The sequence below is a fragment of the Panthera tigris genome, chromosome X, assembly GCF_018350195.1.
Source record: "Panthera tigris isolate Pti1 chromosome X, P.tigris_Pti1_mat1.1, whole genome shotgun sequence".
Classification (NCBI taxonomy): Eukaryota; Metazoa; Chordata; class Mammalia; order Carnivora; family Felidae; genus Panthera; species Panthera tigris.
In genome coordinates this window covers 85,584,796-85,604,442 of record NC_056677.1, presented here as the reverse complement: position 1 = coordinate 85,604,442, position 19,647 = coordinate 85,584,796, and the positions used below count along the sequence as shown (strand labels likewise).

Here is a 19,647-nt window from a genome sequence, read left to right as displayed (position 1 = left end):
TAAAAGTTTGAAATTTGTCACTCTCATCCTTATAATAAGAAAAAGAGCTGAAGAAAATTAAAATGAACAATTATTAGATCCAACAATGAGCTGAGGACACAGGGCAAACTGTTGCCCCCAAAACTTGAGAAAGAAGCAAATACTGAGAATCACAGTATATTGGGAGCAGAAACCAAGGAGCAAGAGCCAGTACAGGTAGAAACAGACTATAACTGATAAGTCACTGTAGGCCCACTATGGACTAGCCTGAGAGTTAAAAACTCCATGAAATGTAATCTTTGGAATACCCCACATTTTCATGAGTTTGCTTCTGGGAACCCTACCAGGATCTCAGGGTGAAGATCACAGAAAGATCTCCCTATAATTCTGTCAGAGGATTTAATAAAAGCAATCATCCCAGAGCACTCCGTGCTTCTTAACAAAGGCCTGTCCCTAAGGGAAATTCTTTTATCAGAGCCTAAATTACTTGAATTTTACCGAACCTAGCCTACCTGAGGGAAGGGAACTGCAATACTAAACTCCAGCTACCTCCTCAAGCTTTCCTGTCTCACTTAAAAAGAGGAGAAAAGCTGAGAAGCAGTTGTGAAGGTCATATTCAAAGGCACAGGCTCCATGAAAGACTGAGACTTTATCATAAGATTATAGAATGCTTACCACCAATCAGGCTCCTGTATGATAACAAGGGCTTTCAGCTGAAATAACTGCAAAGCTCAGACCCTATTTAAAAAGCAGTCTCTAGGAAAACACAAAGAAAACAGTGGAGACATAAACATGTACATTCTACGAAATTTTAGCCTCTTATACCTACAACTATAGCAAAGAGTAAACACAGCCTAATAAGATAAACATAAAATCTCACACTAAAAGCCTATTTACCTCAGTTCCTTTTACCTGGTGCATAATGTGTGGCTTTCAACAACAACAAAATATTACCAAAAAATATTAAAAAGCAAAACAGAAACAAAAACAAAAAGCAAAAACACAACAAACAACAAACAAACAAAAAACAAAAACCCAAACCCCAAAGAATGTAGTCTGAAGAGACAAAGTACACATCAGAACCATAATCAGATATGGCAGATATTTGGGAATGATCAGACTGGGAATGCAAGAAAACTATGTTTAATATGTTATGTGCTTCCATGGAACAAGCGAACAATATATATCAACAGTATTGGACAATGTAACCAGAGAGATAGAAATTCTAAGAAAGAATCAAAAGAAAATGCTAGAAATAAAAAACACAGTAACAGTAATAGAAATAAAGAATGCCTTTCATGGGCTTATCAATAGACTGGGCACAGCTGAAGAAAGAATTAGTGATCTTGAAGATATATCAGTAGAAATTCCTAAACTAAAATGTAAAGGGGAAAAAGTCTCAAAAAATGGAACAAAATATAACTCCCAAGGGATAATTACAAAAAGAGGAAGATACATGTAATGGAAATACCAAAATTAGAAGAAAGAGAGAAGAGAACAATAGAAATATTTAAGGCATTAGAGCTGAGAATTTTCCAAAGTTAATGAAACGGTCCAAACCAAAGATTGCAGGCAGCTCAGAGAATACCAAACAGAATGAATACTAAAAAATGTACACCTTGATATATCATATTCTAACTGCAGTAAATCAAAACAAAGGGAACATCTTGAAATAATCCAAAGGAAATAAAAGTACCTCTCCAAGAACAAGAATAGGAAATACATCAGACTTTTTCTTTAGAAACCATGCAAGCAAGAAAAGTGGAGTGAAATATTCAAAGTGGTGAAAAATATCCCAACAACCTAAAATACTGAATCCATATAAGTTATTTATCTAAAGTGAAGGATAAATAGACTTTCTCAGACAAATGAAAACTGAGGGAACTTGTTTCCATTAGACCTATCTTTCAAGAAGTGTTAAAAGAAGTTCCTCAGAAAAAAATGAAAATGATATAGTTCAGAAATTTGGATCTACATAATGAAAGAAATAGTGTTAGAGAAAGAATAAATTAAGATAAAACATTTTATTTTTCCTATTCATAATTTATCAAACATGTAACAGTTTGTTTTAAATAATAATAGCAATAATAGTAGTTATAAGAAGAAAAGTTATGAGGACCTAATGTATAACACTGAGACTATAGTTAATAATATGGTATTATATATGTGAAAGTTGCTGAGAGTAGATCTTAGGCATTCTCACCACATTTAAAAAAAGATTTATTTATGTTAACTGTGCTAACCGATGGATGTGTTAATTATCTTGATCTTGGTAATCATTCTAAAATGTATATGTATATAAAATAATCACATTATATACTTTAAATATATACAAGTATATTTGTGAATCACTTTTCAATAAAGTTAAGTTATAAATGTGCAAAATAATAGCATCAATCTATTTGGTGATTATAGTTTATGGATAATTGAAATTTATGACTGTTATAAGTTACCTGCACTACATGTGAAGCAGTATAGTATTATTTGAAAGTGAACTTAGATTAGTTGTAAATGTTATTGCAAACTGTAGGCCTAACACTAAATTTTCTAAAAGTACAATTGATATGCTAAGAGAGAAGACAAAATAAAAGCACATAAAATGCTCAATTAAAACTAGAGAAGCCACGAAAAGGAAATTAAGAAAACAATCCCATTTACAATGGCAAGAAAAGTAATAAAATGCTAAGGAATAAATTTAGCCAAAGAGGTGAATGATGTGTAAAGTGAAAATTATAAAATGTTGATGAAGGAAATTAAAGAAAACACAGATAAATTGAAAGACATCCTGTATTCAGATTGGAAGAATTAATATTGTTAAAATGTCTACACCATCCAAAGTGATCTATAGATTCAGTGTAACCCATATCAAAATCCCAATGCCATTTTTTTACAGAAATAGAAAAAAATATTAAAATATATGGAATCACAAAAGACCCCAAATAGCCAAAACAATCTTGAACAAGAAGAGCAAAGCTGGAGGGATCATACTTCCTGATTTCAAATTACATCAAAAAGCTACAATAATCAAAACAGTATGGCTCTAGTATAAAAACAGACATATAGACAAATAGAACAGTATGAAGAATCCACAAATCCACAATCTACAGTCAACAGATTTTCAAAAAGCATGTCAGAAATACACAATGGGGAAAGTATAGTCTCTTCAATAAGTACTATTGGGAAAACTGTATATCCACATACAGAATACAATTGGATCCTTACCTGACATCATATATAAAAATCCACCCAAAAAGGATTACGTACTTAAGCATAAGACCTGAAACCATAAAACTACTAAAGAAAACATAGGGTAAAACTTTTTGACATTGATCTAGGCAATGATTTTTTGTGTATTATACCAAAAGCATAGGCAAGAGAAGCAAAACAAATAACTAACAAACAAAAAAGAAAGACAAGTGCGATTGTATCAAACTAAAAGCTGCTAAAAGAGCATATGGTCTCACTTATATGTGAAATCTAAAAAAAGAAAGAAACACAAGCTCATAGATACAGAGACTAAACTGGTGGAGAGGCAGGAGGTTGGGGGGGGTGCAAAATGAATGAAGGGAATCAAAAGGTACAAATTTCCAATTAAAAAATAGATAAGTTGATGGGGATGTAATGTACAGCATGGCAACTATAGTTAATAATAAGAAGAAAAATCTATAACTATGTATGGTGACAAATGTAACTAGACTTATTGTGGTGATCATTTTGCAATATATACAAATACAAAATCATTATGTTGTGCACCTGAAACTAATGTTGTATGTCAATTATATTTCTCTCAAAAAAGAGAGTGGATGTAATTTAGGGAATAGGAGAAAATATTTGCAATCCATATATCTGATAAGGGGTTAAAATCCAAAACATATAAGGAACTCTTACAACTCAATATTAAAACAAAACAAAACAAACAAATAACCTTATTAAAAATGGACAGATGACCTGAATAGATATTTCTTCAAAGAAGACATATAAATGGCAATGGGTATTGCTTGTTAAATGGGAAATCAAATCAAAATCACAATGAGTTATCATCTCCCACCTGTTAAAATGGCTATTATCAGAAAAACAAAAGATGAAAATTGTTGGCCATGATGTGGATAAAAGGGAACTCTGTACATTGTTAGTTGGAATATTAACTGATGCAGCCACTATGGACAACAATCCAGAGATTCCTCAAATATTAAAAATAGGGGCGCCTGGTGGCTCAGTTGGTTAAGTGTCCGACTTTGGCTCAGGTCATGATCTTGCAGTTCATGGGTTCAAGCCCCATGTCAGGTTCTGTGCTGAGAGCTCAGAGCCTGGATCCTGCTCCAGATTCTGTGTCTCCCTCTCTCTCTGCCCCTCTCTTGCTCACACTGTCTCTCTCTCTCTCTCTCTTTCAAAAATAAATAAACATTAAAAAAATAGAACTACCATACAATCCAGAAATCCCACTTCTGAGTATATATGTAAAGGAAATGAAATCAGGATCTCAAATAGGTATTTTCACTCTCATGTTCATTTCAGCATTATTCATAATAGCCTAGATATGAAAACAACCTGTGCCCATCAATGGATGAATAGTCAGAAAAATGTGGTTCATACATACAGTAGAATATTATTCAATCTTAAAAAAGAAGCCAACGTTGGGACACTTGGGTGACTCTGTCCGTTAAGCGTGTGACTTAGCTCAGATCATGATCTCACTATTCGTGAGTTTGAGCCCTGAATTAAGCTCCACACTGACAGTGTGGTTCCTGCTGGGGATTCTCTTTCTCTGCCCCTCCCTGACATGTGCACCTGCTCTCTCTCTCTCGCTCTCTCTTTCTCTCTCTCTCTCTCTCAAAATAAACAATAAATAAATAAATAAATAAATAGCAAACCTTGCCATTTGCAACAACATAAAAGAACCTGAAAAATACTTTGCTAAGTAAAATAAATCAAAGAATGAAATATACTGTATGATATGATACGATTTCTATGTGGAACCTAAAAATGCCAAACTCATAGTAGCAGAATAGAATGGTGGTTACCAGAAGGTGAAGGGTGGAAGAAATGGGGAGATGCTGGTCATCCAGCTATAAAATGAATAAGTTCTAGAGACCTAATGTACAGCATGATGACTACATTTAGTAATAAGGGTACTGTATACTTGAAATTTGCTAGGAGTGTAATTCTCAAATGTTTTCACCATACACACAAAAACATGGTAACTATGTATGGTGGTGGTTAATTAGTTTGATTGTGGCTTAGCTTGATTTACAATGTAAATATATACCAAAACCTTATGTTGTATACTTTAAATATACACAATCAAGATTTTTATATTTATACCTCAACAAAACTGGATTTTTTAAAAATATAGCATGAAATAAAGGGTAGAGATTGATTCCCTCCAAAATAAAAGAAAAGAAAATGTCTAATTCCAATTTCCATTCATCCTAAATGGTCCTTTAAACCAAAGTGAGCCCTCCTGTGGTGTATCGATATCTTGCACCATCTCTAGGTTATTATTATGAGTATGAGTAATCATTGTTCAGAAGTGATGATTGAAGATATCAAGAATAGAAGTATGTTTAAAAAAACTCTTAGGGGTGCCTGGATGGCTCAGTTGGTTAAGCGTCAGACTTTTGATTTCAGCTCAGGTCATGATCTCACTGTTCGTGAGTTTGAACCCACATTGGGCTTTGCGCTGAGAGTGTAGAGTCTGCTTGGGAGTCTCTCTCTCCCTCTGTCTGCCCCTTCCACACTCATTGTTTCTCTCTCTCAAAATAAATAAAATTAAAAAATAAAAAGTAAATAAAAATAAAATGAAGCTGCTGGGAAGCAGTTTTTTTGAGTTAAAAAAATCTCAAACAAAATCTTTATTTTAGTGTTATTTTTTTAAGTTTATTTATTTATTTATTTTGAGAGAGAGAGAATGCATGGGAGGCACACAGGGAGAGAGGGAGAGAGAAGGAGAATCCCAAGCAGACTCTGTACTGTCATCAGGGAGCCTGATGCAGGGCCCGAACTCATGAACTGTGAGATCACAAACAGCCAAAATCAGGAGTTGGATGCTTAACCGACTGAGCCACCCAGGTGCCCCCTTTTAGGGTCATTTTTAGGGCCTATTAAAGCCTTATTAGTCATAGGCCAGGATCAAGCCTATAATCTGAAAAAAAAATCAGATTTATTGACTGAATGCACTGAAGGTGGGACACTCCAGAGTAATTGTGGATCATTCCTTGACTGAAGGTAGGAAGAAAGCATTTTTATAATGTTTGGATTTTCACTGAATATTCTGAGGAGAGTCTAAGCAAGCCCTGATAAATTCTGGATAGGTTGGGATTTTTAAGGTAGCATTGGAGAAGAGAGGATTGACTAGGGTTTGACAGCTGTCATGACGCAAGTCTTAGCAATTGGGTATGCCCAGTAACATATAAAAATAGCAAAGTAGGTCTGGGGCATCACTGGTAAGAAATCAGTAGCCATTCAAAGGAGGTGGGGGTCGTTATGGCATTTTACAACTGCTGCATTACCTTGGGAAAAACAGGGTTTTCTGTTAGCTTTGCAGCTGGTTTTATCTGTCTTTCCTCCCAGGCTGATTAATAGCAGGGCTGCTTATTCTCCAACCAGACTGATTTTTACTCTTTCAGTCCCACGCAGATTTTGACTCTACATCCCAAATGTGCACTACAACAAAGCATTCTGGGAAACTGAGGATTCTTTCTAGTTGTATTTTGATGAATTCAGGTCTAGCTCCACTGGTACTGTGAATGAACTACCCTGGCTCCATTGGTACTGTGCATGGATAGATCTTCCTCAGTCTCTAAACCAATTTTTTTATTCTGTAAAATAAACTGATACTATTTATCTCAGATGGTTATCATGAAAATCCCAATGTGGTTTAGGATTCCAAAATGCTTTTGCAATCTACCGTGTCTTATAAAAACATGAATAGGAATTATTATTATTCCTATTATTATTGTTTTTTTTAAATAATTATAGGTGCTTATTAATATAAGACATTATATGTGAGATTGGGCATCTATAGTCTGTTCAGTAAATGAAGATATTTAAGAAGTATGTCTTAGGTAAGCTTTAAATATTTTAGGCATTGGTCAAGGCTAAGATCCACTGTGGAACGAGAACTGTGAATAGTAGAGTCATCACTCTAAAATTTATCCTTCAGACAGGTGGCAATTCAGATTGTCCCTAGGTAAAAACTATGCTGATTATAAAGTTAACTTTTCCATTGAAGCCTGCTCATGATTTACAAAATCTACATTCACACATAGGTCATAAGATTTGAAACTTATTTAGATCAAAGGCAAAGTGATTGATCAATGTTCCTTCTTCCAGTTAGATAAGCTGAGAATGGGGGAAAAGAAGTGTGTGTGTGTGTGTGTGTGTGTGTGTGTGTGTGTGTGTGTGTTAGCTCAATTTCAGGAAGTCCAGAGCAGGTGGGGTGCTTCAAGGCACTGAAAAAGTGTACTCAGAAGTTGCCAAAACAGAGCACATCATTTTGCCTTGGGCTGTCTGAGACTTCAATAGTTTCCTCTATATTTTGGGGCAAACTATATATTCACATCTCTATATTTTTTAATTGATTAGTTAGGAAAAGGCTATTTGGGGTCTTTAATATAGGCTCACTTTATATCAAGAATAAAATCTTTTCATAGCTGTATCACATTCCCCTCTTTGTTAAGAGCATTTTACTCATTCAAGGAGAGGATGTTAAGGTAAAGAGATGAGAACAGAAAGCCAGAAAGTGGTGGAAGTAGGAGTGAAGAAACCAAAACTAAAAACACGCAAAGCCCATATTCAACTTATAGTTTTTCAGTAATTGAAAGTAAATGAAACTATTTGCATTTTAAGAAGCTTGTTTGAAAAACCTTAAGATGAATTGAATATGTTTTTCAGCTCAAGAATTATAAAAGATTTGGTAAACTGTTTTATGGTACTGCCTAAGGGGTAAAAAAGATATTGATGGGAAGATATGTAAAGTGAGAATTATAATGAAAGATTACTCTCTATTGGGGCAAAGCAATTGCATTGAAATTTGTTCAGTCTCCTTTGACAATCAGATGCAATTCACAAACCTGTTGGCAAGCTTAGAGACTATTGTTGTTGTTTAATAGGAGGAGTTCAATTTCTCTGATATTTTTTATTAGCACTGTGGAGTACATAACTCACTAGAAAATTCTTTTATTTTTTATAATTCTCAAGCCTCTGGTAAGATTGATTAAAAGGTAATTCTATAATGACATGGAACTAGATTGGCCTTTTTAGAATGCTTACACCCAAAGACTACCACTCTTTTTCATGACTCTCTTATGTCACTTTGCAAATTCTTCCCGTTAAATTTTAGCAGAGGGACAAATATTAGGATGTCCTTTCCTAATGACAGTTTCCACTGGGTCTCCTCCCAATAATTATTTCACTTCTCTGAATAGACATGGTAGAGCTTATAGGAGTCAGCTTGTTGCAATGACTTTAAAATGGTAGATAAAAATAACCAAGCTTGCACAAATGCAGCTCATGCTACTGCACATACCAAATTCCTTCAACATCCCTACAGATGACATATTCTGGGGTCACTGGAAAATTTGGGATGCAGTTAAAGGGATAGGCTGGCAATTGTGAATGGATATTATATTTGGGTTCAGATTTCCTTAGAGTTCAGTCTCTTACCAACATCAGAGAATTGGGAGGGCTATTCCAATTTCTGCTAAAGGAGAATCTGTATGCTCAGATTGGAGTCTGAGGTGATTTGGCAATAGGTTGCAAGTCAGGAGGTGCAAGGAGTCACTGTGGTCAAAGTAACCCAGAGAGAGAAAAAAAGTAACCCAGAGAGCAAATAAATAACTCCAAAATCCTCCTCAGGATTTTGTCAAATATGCTAGTCAAGCTCCAGGGGAAAGATCTATGGGGCAGTGTACTTCTGATATGCATCCACAACATAAGAGCTATGATTCAATTAAAATATGAAGCAAATACAGTAACCTGAGGGAGAGCCATGCATCCAGAAGGAAATTTTGTTTCCAGAAATGCTTTCAAGAGGAAACCTCAACTTAACATCTTCAGCATTCTACCATCAGAACTGTTCTCTTTGGAGAAAATGTGTGGGCTATGAAAGAATGCAGATCTTCTCTTAATTGAATTAATGGCATGATTAGCATTTTTTAAAAAATGAAACTACCAGATTCGTTCCATCTGCCATACTGTATAAAAATCTTGTATGCTTTCATTCAAGGACATTGGCTTTGGAAGCTAGAAGACAGAATCTAGTAATTAACTCCTGTGTTAGTATAAATGGCTGTATCCTAAAGGAATTCCTGCACCCACACAAGCTCTCAAATAGATCAAGGTTACATAATTAATATTACAAAATGGCTGACTGTGTGTTTATCTTGGCTAGGAATCCTTGCCTCTTTGTTTGCACTTCTCTAAGGTGTTTCTAGTTTGCCAGTAGGGTTGTGTAAAAATTTCACAACAAATCTCATGTTACTTGCCTCCACTGCAAATATACGTATGCACCCTTTTTTATAGGGAGGGTTGGGGAAAGTGGAGGAAGAAGATGTAACAAGAGCAAATAAATAATGGCATTTTGCAAGTCCTGAAAGGTTGACTTCCTATAGTACTATCTGGTTGGTTCATTTGCACCTAATAAAGTGGCTTGGACTAGACCGAAATGTTTCATATATGTATGCTTTGTCATTCACCATTTTAATCATTTGCTGCTAGACACCAGCAGCAGTGCCTAACTTTTCTTTTTTAAAATGGTATAACCACATGGAAGATTTTAAAAAGTTAAATGATCCTGGAGAAAAAAAAATAGAATAATAGGTAAAAACTAATGAAATTTGAATAAAATGTGGATTTCAGTTAATGATAATACATCAATTTTGTTTCATTAATTGTAATAAATGTACCATAATAACTTAAGGTATTAGTAACAGGGAAAACTGGGCATAGGGTATGTAGAAAATCTCTGTACTATCTGCTATGGACTTAATGTTTATACCTCACCCAAACAAACATTCATACCTTTAAATTCTAATTTTTAATGTGATGGTATTGGGGGTGGGATTTTGGCAGATGATTAGGTTATGAGGGAGAAGCCCTAAAGGATAGGATTAGTGCCCTTACAAAAGAGACTGTAGAGAGTTTTCTCATCTTTTCCATCATGTGAAGACATGTGAGGGTGTAGTGAGACAACGATCTATGAATGAGGAAGTAAACCCTCATCAGGCATTGAATCTGCTGGGGCCCTGATCTTGAACTTTCTGGTCTCTAGAACCATGAGAAATAAATATTTGTTGTTTAACCACTTAGTCTGTTGAATTTTTGTTATAGCAGACCAAGTAGACTAAGACCTTATATTCAAATTTTTTCTGTAAATCTATAATTATAATAAAAATTGTTTTTAAAACAAAGCTAAAAAATGAAGTAGAAAAGGTAAATGTACACCCACTATATAATTCAGCCACTCCATGTTTCACTATTTATTCAAGAAAAAAAGAAATATATGGGCATGCAAAAATGCATATGTGAATGTTCATAGCGGTTCTATGTGTAATAGTCCCTAAACTGGAAACAACCCAAATATCCATCAACAAGTAACCAGTTTATATCCATGTAATGGAATACTACTTGGCAATAAAAAAGAATGAACTATTGCTACATTTAATAAGATGGATGAATTTCAAAATAAGTGTGTTAACTGAAATAATCCAGACCAAAAAAAAAGCACGTACTGCATTATTTCATTTATATAAAATTCTAGAAAATACAAACTGATTCATAGCGATAGAACAGTGTTGTGAAAGTAGGGCAGGAGGTAGGGATTACAAAAGAGAAATTTGTGGGGCAATTTATATGTTCATTATCTTGATTATGGTGATAATTTCATAGATGTATACATATATCAATCAATCAGCCCTTATAGATTGTATACTTTAAATTGTGTGCTGTTTATTGTATACCAATTATACCCCCATTAAATCTATTTATTTAGAAAAACCCAGTCATTCATGAAGAGAGAAAGAGAGATAATTATCTTATGTTCATATATAACTACTACCCTGATCATAAAACATAGCTCTGAGCTTTTTGGTAGTGGAAATTTTGCTAATATGTACCATTGTACCTATGACTTGTCCTTTGGGGATCAGTTTTTTTTTTTTAAATGAAGAGTAACCCTTACAATCCTTTACAGGCAAATATATTGAGAAAAATTCTAAATATGTATCTTCTAAAATAATTTAAAAGAAACTCAGTTGCATTAATTTCATAAACCTTAACTTAGTGTTAGTAATTAGGCTAATAAAGTGTTAGTAATTAGGAAACTTAAACTTTAAATGGGAATTAATAGTTAAGAATTCTTTATGAGTAGAATATTGAGGGGCTCCTGGGTGGCTCAGTTATTTAAGTGTCTGACTTCAGCTCAGGTCATGATCTCATGGTTTGTGAGTTCGAGCCCCGTGTCAGGCTCTATGCTGACAGCTCAGAGCCTGGAGCCTGCTTCAGATTCTGTGTCCCCCTTTCTCTCTGCCCCTCCCTTGCTCATTCTCTGTCTCTGTCTCTCTCAAAAATAAATAAACATTAAAAAAATTAAAAGTAGTATATTGATTATTTTTTCTGAACATCTATTATGTGCCAGGCATTCAACTGGAAGTTTTTTTAAAACAGCTTTATTGAGATATAATTTACATACCATACAATTCATCCATTTAAAATATACAACTCACTGTTTTTTAGTATATTCACAAATATGTGCAACCCTTGCCACAGTTTTGTAACATTTTCATCACCTCCAAAAGAAGCTTCAGACTGTTTAATGGGCACAGGGTTTTGTTTTGTGGTAATGAAAATTTTCTGTAACTAGACAGTGGTTATGGTTGCACAATCATGAATGTACTAAATGTCACTAACTTGTACACTTTAAAATAGTGCATTTTATGTTATATTGTATCCACCTCACTAAAAAATATATCACCCATACACGTTAGGTATTTAACCCTATACCTCCATTCCTCCAGCCCTAAGCAACCACTAATCTTCTTTCTGGCTTTATAGATATGCCTATTCTAGACATATTATATTGTAGTTTTTTTCCCACTGTCTTCTTTCACTGAGTATGGTTTCAAGGTTCATCCATGTTGCAGTGTATATCAGTACTTTATTCATTCCTTTTAATGGCTGAATAATATTTCATTGCATGAACGTACTACATTTTATTTATCCATTCATCAGTTGATAAAAATTTAGGTTGTTTCCACATTTATCTATTATGAGTAATGCTACAGTGAACATTTGTATACAAGTTTTTGTGTAGATATATGTTTTCATTTTTCTTTATTATATACCTATAAGGGGAATTGCTAATAATTATATGTTTAATGATTGGAGGAACTGCCAGAGTGTTATCCAAAGTGGCTGTGCCATCTTACATTCCTACCAGTAGTGTATGAGGATTTCAATTTCTCCACATCCTAGGCAACACTTCTTATAATCTTTTCAATTATAGCCAGCCTGGTGAGTATAAAGTGTTGTCAGGGATTTTGATTTGAATTTCCCTGATGAATGACTAATTCAGACACCTTTCATGTAATTTTTTCCTCGAAAAAATTCTCTTCATGTTGGGTGGACACATGAAGAGAAGCTGTCATAATAGCTATAATAAATTATATTTAATCATAGAAAATAATATAAAGTGCACTTGTTTCTTTCACACTGCTACATATTCAATAAAAAAAGTGAAAGAATGCACTGCACTGAAATATTAGATTGGCTTCCACTACAAGATTCTTAATGTGAGTAGAGGTGGAAAGGTCCCAACTCCTATTGGAATGAAAAATGTACATTGTATACCACCATTTCTGAAATTAAAGGACAATCTCATAGACCGAGTAAGAAAAATTACCTATCCCTTATATATACAAAAGACATCATATCAAATAGGATTAGAAAACCAAAAAAAAAAAATAGATGTCTATCTACCAGGGAGCTATCTGTAAGAGAAAAAAATTACATATCCCTTATTCATACAAATGACATTTTTTCCCATTTATTAAAATTTTTATTGTCAAAGATACCATTTTTCAAAGATACAATATTTTAATGATACTCATCTCTTCTTCAAGGTAATTGTTTTGAGTGCCATCAAATACAGATACTGCAACCTTTATTTTTCTTTTTTTTTTACAGACACTGAAATTTTCTTTTATTACTTTTTTTTAGTTTGGTCATTTTTTAATCCACTCTGGCAAACTCTATATTTATATTATATATTTATATCATTCACATTCAATGTAATTATTGGTATGTTGGGCTTATGTCTGCCATTTTATTTATTTATTTTATTTTTTTATTACTTTTAATTTAACTGTATTTTTTATTTTTTAAAATTTACATCCAAGCTTGTTAGCATATAGTGAAACAATGATTTCAGGAGTAGATTCCTTAGTGTCCCTTACCCATTTAGCCCATCCCCCATCCCACAACCCCTCCCATAACCCACAGTTTGTTCTCCATATTTATGAGTCTCTTCTGTTTTGTCCCCCTCCCTGTTTTTATATTATTTTTGTTTCCCTTTCCCTTATGTTCATCTGTTTTGTCTCTTAAAGTCCTCATATGAGTGACGTCATATGATTTTTATCTTTCTCTAACTGACTAACTTCATTTAGCATAATACCCTCCAATTCCATCCATGTAATTTCAAATGGCAAGATTACATTCTTTTTGATTGCCGAGTAATACTCTATTGTGTATATATACTACATCTTCTTTATCCATTCATCCATCAATGGACATTTGGGCTCTTTCCATACTTTGGCAATTGTTGATTAGTGCTGCCATAAACATGGGGGTGCGTGTGTCCCTTCAAAACAGCACACCTGTATCCCTTGGATAAATGCCTATTAGTGCAGTTGCTGGGTCATAGGGTAGTTCTATTTTTAGTTTTTTGAGCAACCTCCATATTGTTTTCCAGAGTGGCTGCACCACCTTGCCTTCCCACCAACAATGCAAAAGAGATCCTCTTTCTCCACATCCTTGCCAACATCTGTTGTTGCCTGAGTTATTAATATTAGCCATTCTGACAGGTGTGAGGTGGTATATCAGTGTTTTTCATCTGTATTTCCCTGATGATGAGTGATGTTGAGCATTTTCTCATGTGTCAGTTGGCCATCTGGATGTCTTCTTTGGAGAAGTGTCTATTCATGTCTTTTGCCCATTTCTTCACTGGCTTATTTGTTTCTTGGGTGTTGAGTTTGATAAGTTCTTTATAGATTTTGGACCCTAACCCTTTATCTGATATGTCATTTGCAAATATTTTCTCCCATTCTGTTGGTTGCCTTTTAGTTTTACTGATTGTTTCCTTCACTGTGCAGAAGCTTTTTATTTTGATGAGGTCCCAGTAGTTCATTTTTGCTTTTGTTTCCCTTGCCTCCAGAGATGTGTTGAGTAAGAAGTTGCTGTGGGCAAGATCAAAGAGGTTTTTGCCTGCTTTCTCCTCAAGGATTTTGATGGCTTCCTGTCTTACATTTAGGTCTTTCGTCCATTTTGAGTTTATGTTTGTGTATGGTGTAAGAAAGTGGTCCAGGTTCATTCTTCTGCATGTTGCTGTGCAGTTTTCCCAGCACCACTTGCTGAAGAGACTGTAGAAGGATAATACCTTGAGATCATAAAAGCCATATATGAACAACCCAACGCTAATGTCATCCTCAATTGGGAAAAACAGAGCTTTCCCCCTAAGGTCAGGAACAAGACAGGGATGTTCACTCTTGCCACTGTTATTCAACATAGTATTGGAAGTCTTAGCCTCTGCAATAAAACAACACAAAGAAATAAAAGGCATCCAGATTGGCCAGAAGGAGATCAAACTTTCACTCTTTGCAGATGACATGATACTCTATATGGGAAATCCGAAAGATTCCACCAAAAAACTTCTAGAATTGATTCATGAATTCAGCAAAGTTGTAGGTTATAAAATCAACGCACAGAAATCGATTGCATTCCTATACACCAACAATGAAGGGACAAAAAGAGAAATCAAGGAATTGATCCCATTTACAGTTGCACCAAAAACCATAAAATACCTAGGAATAAATCTAACCAAAGAGATGAAAATTCTATACGCTGAAAACTATAGACAGCTTATGAAAGAAATTGAAGAAGACACACAAAAAAAAAAAATGGAAAAAGTTTCCATCCTCCTGGATAGGAACAACAAATATTGTTAAAATGTCAACACTACCCAAAGCAATCTACATATTCAATGCAATCCCTATCAAAATAACACCAGCATGCTTCACAGAACTAGAACAAATAATCCCAAAATTTGTATGGAACCAGAAAAGACCCCGAATAGCCAAAGCAATCTTGAAAAAGAAAACCAAAGCAGGAGGCATCACAATCCCAGATTTCAAGCTATACTACAAAGCTGTAATCATCAAGACAGTATGGTACTGGCACAGGAACAGACATTCAGATCAATGGAACAGAATAGAGAACCCAGAAATGGACCCACAAACGTATGGCCAACTAATCTTTGACAAAGCAGGAAAGAATATCCAATGGAATAAAGACAAATGACCTTATATTAAATAAGATGATAAAACCAATAGAATACATTTCTATGTACCAGGAAGGTATCTGGACAGTTTCTGTAACAGGTGGTATCTGTCTAGGGAGGTGCTAAACTGACAGTCACTTTTAGGATGAGCAGTGGGTACTGGGAAAAATAAATACTATTCAACAAGAGCCATCACAGTTATTTTGGTGAGTAGTAGCTTACTACTGTCACTGTAGCTTTACTTTTATGACCTATGAAAGTTGTCTGTTCCTAGGGAGTAAATAAATGAGCATTTTCCCAGTAGTCTGAGGAGTCACCTACAAAGTTTGGACATTTGGTATGGCTGGATGGAGTAACAGTGGCCTAAGATTTGGAAACTCAAAGGAATTTGCTTAAGCAGATTTGAGGGGGTTATTACACTCCATGGTATATTCTTAGAACCTGAGAAAACTTCCTTATATTCGAAGCTTACACATTTGCATTTCTTAGGGCAGTCAGCCTCACTCTTTCTACCAGATCAGCTTTTAGAAAATGGAATGATTTGGAGTTGAAATTAAAATCCCAAGCAGAAACTTTTCTAGGATGTTCCATTGATTAACTGCAAAGAGAGCAAAGAAAAAATAAGCAATTCAAGTACTGTACCTTATTTCACCCTCTCTAATGTGACCTGCCAGTTCTTCAATAAACTTCTCCCCTTTCATCCAGTAGATCATTGGTCCAGACTCTCCACTGAATCCAAAGAATGCTTTGCAAGGGATGTTCAGAGGCTTACCTGGGAATGACAGAAAAAAGGAATTGAACAAACGTCTCCTGGTTATCACTAGGAGACAGAAAAGGACTGTTTAATATCCAAAGGAAAGCTCAGAGGTGACCCATTTTCAACTCTTCTTCCCATCATTTTATCACTGGAAGATGGCGGCGTAGGAGGACGCTGGGCTCACCGCGCGTCCTGCTGATCACTTAGATTCCACCTACACCTGCCTAAATAACCAGAAAACCGCCAGAAGACTAGCAGAACGGAGTCTCCGGAGCCAAGCGCAGAGGAGAGGTCCACGGAAGAGGGTAGGAAGGCGGAGAGGCGGTACATGCTCCACGGACTGGCGGGAGGGAGCCGGGGCGGAGGGGCCGCCCGCTGGCCAAGCAGATCCCCCGAGTCTGGCTGGCAAAAGCGGAAGGGCCGGACGGAGTGTGTTCCGACAGCAAGCGGGACTTGACATCTGGAAGGTTATAAGTTAACAGCTCTGCTCAGAGAACAGGAGGACTGGAGGACAATGGGAGGGAGAGTTGTTGAGCCCCAGACAACAGAGCTCAGCTTGGCGGGGAACAAAGGCGCTCGCCAGCGCCATCTCCCTCGCCCATCCCCCAGCCAAAATCCCAAAGGGAACCAGTTCCTGCCAGGGAACTTGCTCGCTCTGCTCATTTATATGATAAACATTTCTCCATCCCCTCATTTTAAATCTGCAAGTGTCTTTAGGTCTAAAATGAGTCTCTTGTTGGCAGCATATAGACAGGTCTTGGTTTTTATCCATTCTGACACCTATGTCTTTTGATTGAAGCATTTATTCCATTTACATTCAGGGTAATTGTCAATAGATATGTATTTAGTGCCATTTTATTACTTCTTTTGTTGTTTCTGGAGGTTTTCTCTGTTTCTTTCTAGTCTGTATCACTTTTGGTCTTACCTTTCCACTCAAAGAATCCCCTTTAATATTTGTTGCTGGAATGGTTCAGTGGTCACAAACTCTTAGGTTTTTGTTTGTTTGTTTGTTTGTTTGCTTGGGAAACTATCTCTCTTTTTATTCTGCATGATAGCCTTGTTGGATAGAGTATTCTTGGCTGCATATTTTTGTCATTCAGCACTTTGAATATATCATGCCACTTCTTTCTGGCTTGCCACATTTCTGTTGAGAAATCTCCAGCTAGCCTTATGGGTGTTCCCTTGTATGTTAAGGATTCTTTTGTCTTGTTGCTTTTTCATTACAATATGCTTTTGTTGATTGGGATGGGAGTTCTCTGTGCCTCCTGGATCTGGATATCTGGTTCCTTCCCCAAATTAGGGACGTTTTCAGGTATTATTTCCTGAAATATATTTTCTGCCCCCTTTTCTCTCTCTTCTTCTTCTGGGACTCCTATAATACTAATGTTATTGTGTTTGATGGAGTCACTGAGTTCCTTAAGTTTATTCTTGTGTTCCATAATTATTCTTTTTCTCTTTTGTTCAGTTCATCATTTTCCAGTATTTTGTCTTCTAAATGGGATTATTTTCCATTATTTTGTCTTTTTATCACTTAGTCTTCTGCTTTTTCTAGCCTTGTGCTCATTGCCTCAAGACTGTTTCCAATCTCAGTTATTTCATTTTTCATGATGATTATTTTTTAACTCTTTTATCTCTATGGTAAGGATCTCTCTGAAGTCTTCCATTCTTTTCTCAAACCCAGCTAGTATCCTTGTGATTGTTGGTTTAAATTCTCCTTCAGGCATGTTACTTATATCTCTTTGGCTTAGATCTTTGGCTATAACCTTATTCTTTCATTTCTGATATATTCCTCCATGTTGGCATTTTGTCTAAGTCTTGGACTTCCCTGTGTTAGAAAAGTCCATTATATTTTCTGCTCTTGAGAGTAATGGCTTTATGAAATAGAGATCATATATTGTCTAGGTCCTGGTGCTTCAAGGGGTGTCTCTGGTGTGTGTTGTGTGTTCTCTGCTTTTTGGCTGCTGCATTCTTCAGGCTAGTCATCTACAGAGGATCTTCTTGCTTGTGGTGGTCAGTGTTTGGCCCTTGGCCAGAATGTGTCAAGTTTTAACTAGGTGTTCTCTGGTCTGGTTTTTACTTTTTTACCTTTTATTTTTTTTTAAATGTTTATTTATTTCAAAGGAGAGAAAGCGTGCACGTGCACACATGCATGAGTCGGGGAGGGTGAGATAGAGAGAGAGGGAGAGAGAGAATCCCAAGCAGTCACCAAGCTGTCAGCACAAAGCCTGACATGGAGCTCAATCCCATGAATGGTGAGATCATGACTTGAGCCAAAATCAAGAGTCAGACGCTTAACCGACTGAGCCACCCAGGTGCCCCTGGTCTGCTTTTTAAATGGGATCTGATACTAGTTTCACTAGAACTAAAGTTCTGCAGCACTCTCTGGTCAGGAGACATGGTGTGGACAGGGGTTTCTGCCGGTTTTCTGGGGAAGGGTACTGATGTCCTCGGACTGAGGCAAGCTTGATCAAGAAGGACAGCCCTTGGTGTGGGACTTGGTGTAATCAGGTTAGGCAGCCAGTAAGGGCACTGCATTACTTCAAGCAGGTGGCTCTGTGTTTATGCTGAGGCTTGGTGGAGGGAAATGGCATCATCTAGCTCCTTTGTCCCTGGAGAGGTGTCTCCATGAATGCTGCCTCTCAGGGAAGCACTCTGAGAAGAGTCAATAATCTCACCCTTGTGTGTGTCTGAGGTATTTTTCAGATTGCTGTTTCCATAATGTCTGTCTCCAGGTTGTTTGCTTGTCTTTTCTACAGGAGAAGTTCAGTATCTTCCCAGCCAATCCTGCTGACTTGTAAAACTCCAGGCTTTAGGGACGTGGTGTGGACAGGGGCCTATGCTGGTCTTCTGGGGGAGAAGCCCACCAAGCTGGGATTGAGGCAAGCTTGATTGAGAAAGGGAGGGTCAGACAGCAGGGTGGGGGAGGGAGACTTGGTGTAAGCAAATTAGGCCTCCAGTGTTGGGACTGAGATGCTTTCTGCAGGTGGTTTGCTGTTTATGCTGAGGAGTGGGGGAGAGAAATGGTGCCAGCCAGATCCTTTATCCCCAAAGAGGCATCTCTGTGAACATTGCCTCTCAAGGGCACTGTCCAAGAAGAGCAAAGATTCTCCCCACTGTGTGCCCCAGACATTCTTTAATTTACTGTTACCATGCTATCTGCTCCTGGGATTTTTACCTGCTTTCTCTCCAGGAGCAGTGCCATTTCCTCGGGCTCTCTCTCAGCCAAGCCCACTGACCTTTAAAACACCAGTCTTAAAGGTTGCAAGAACTTGCTGGTTGCAAGAACTCATGAAAATCAGCACTACTCATTTTCCAAGCTAATGGCTTTGGGGAAATGTTCTCCTGACGCTTTCCCCTGTGT

The 19,647-nt window shown here is 36.4% G+C and overlaps 1 protein-coding gene across 1 annotated transcript in view; it reads right to left on the bottom strand.

Annotated features, from left to right (window-relative positions):
- IL1RAPL2 (interleukin 1 receptor accessory protein like 2) overlaps nucleotides 1-19,647 on the bottom strand; it is a 1,066,898-nt gene that overhangs the window by 32,444 nt on the left and 1,014,807 nt on the right. Inside the window, exon 6 of the mRNA XM_042974778.1 lies at nucleotides 16,172-16,301. Coding sequence (XP_042830712.1) covers nucleotides 16,172-16,301 — 130 coding nt within the window. The remainder of the gene's footprint in view (nucleotides 1-16,171; nucleotides 16,302-19,647) is intronic.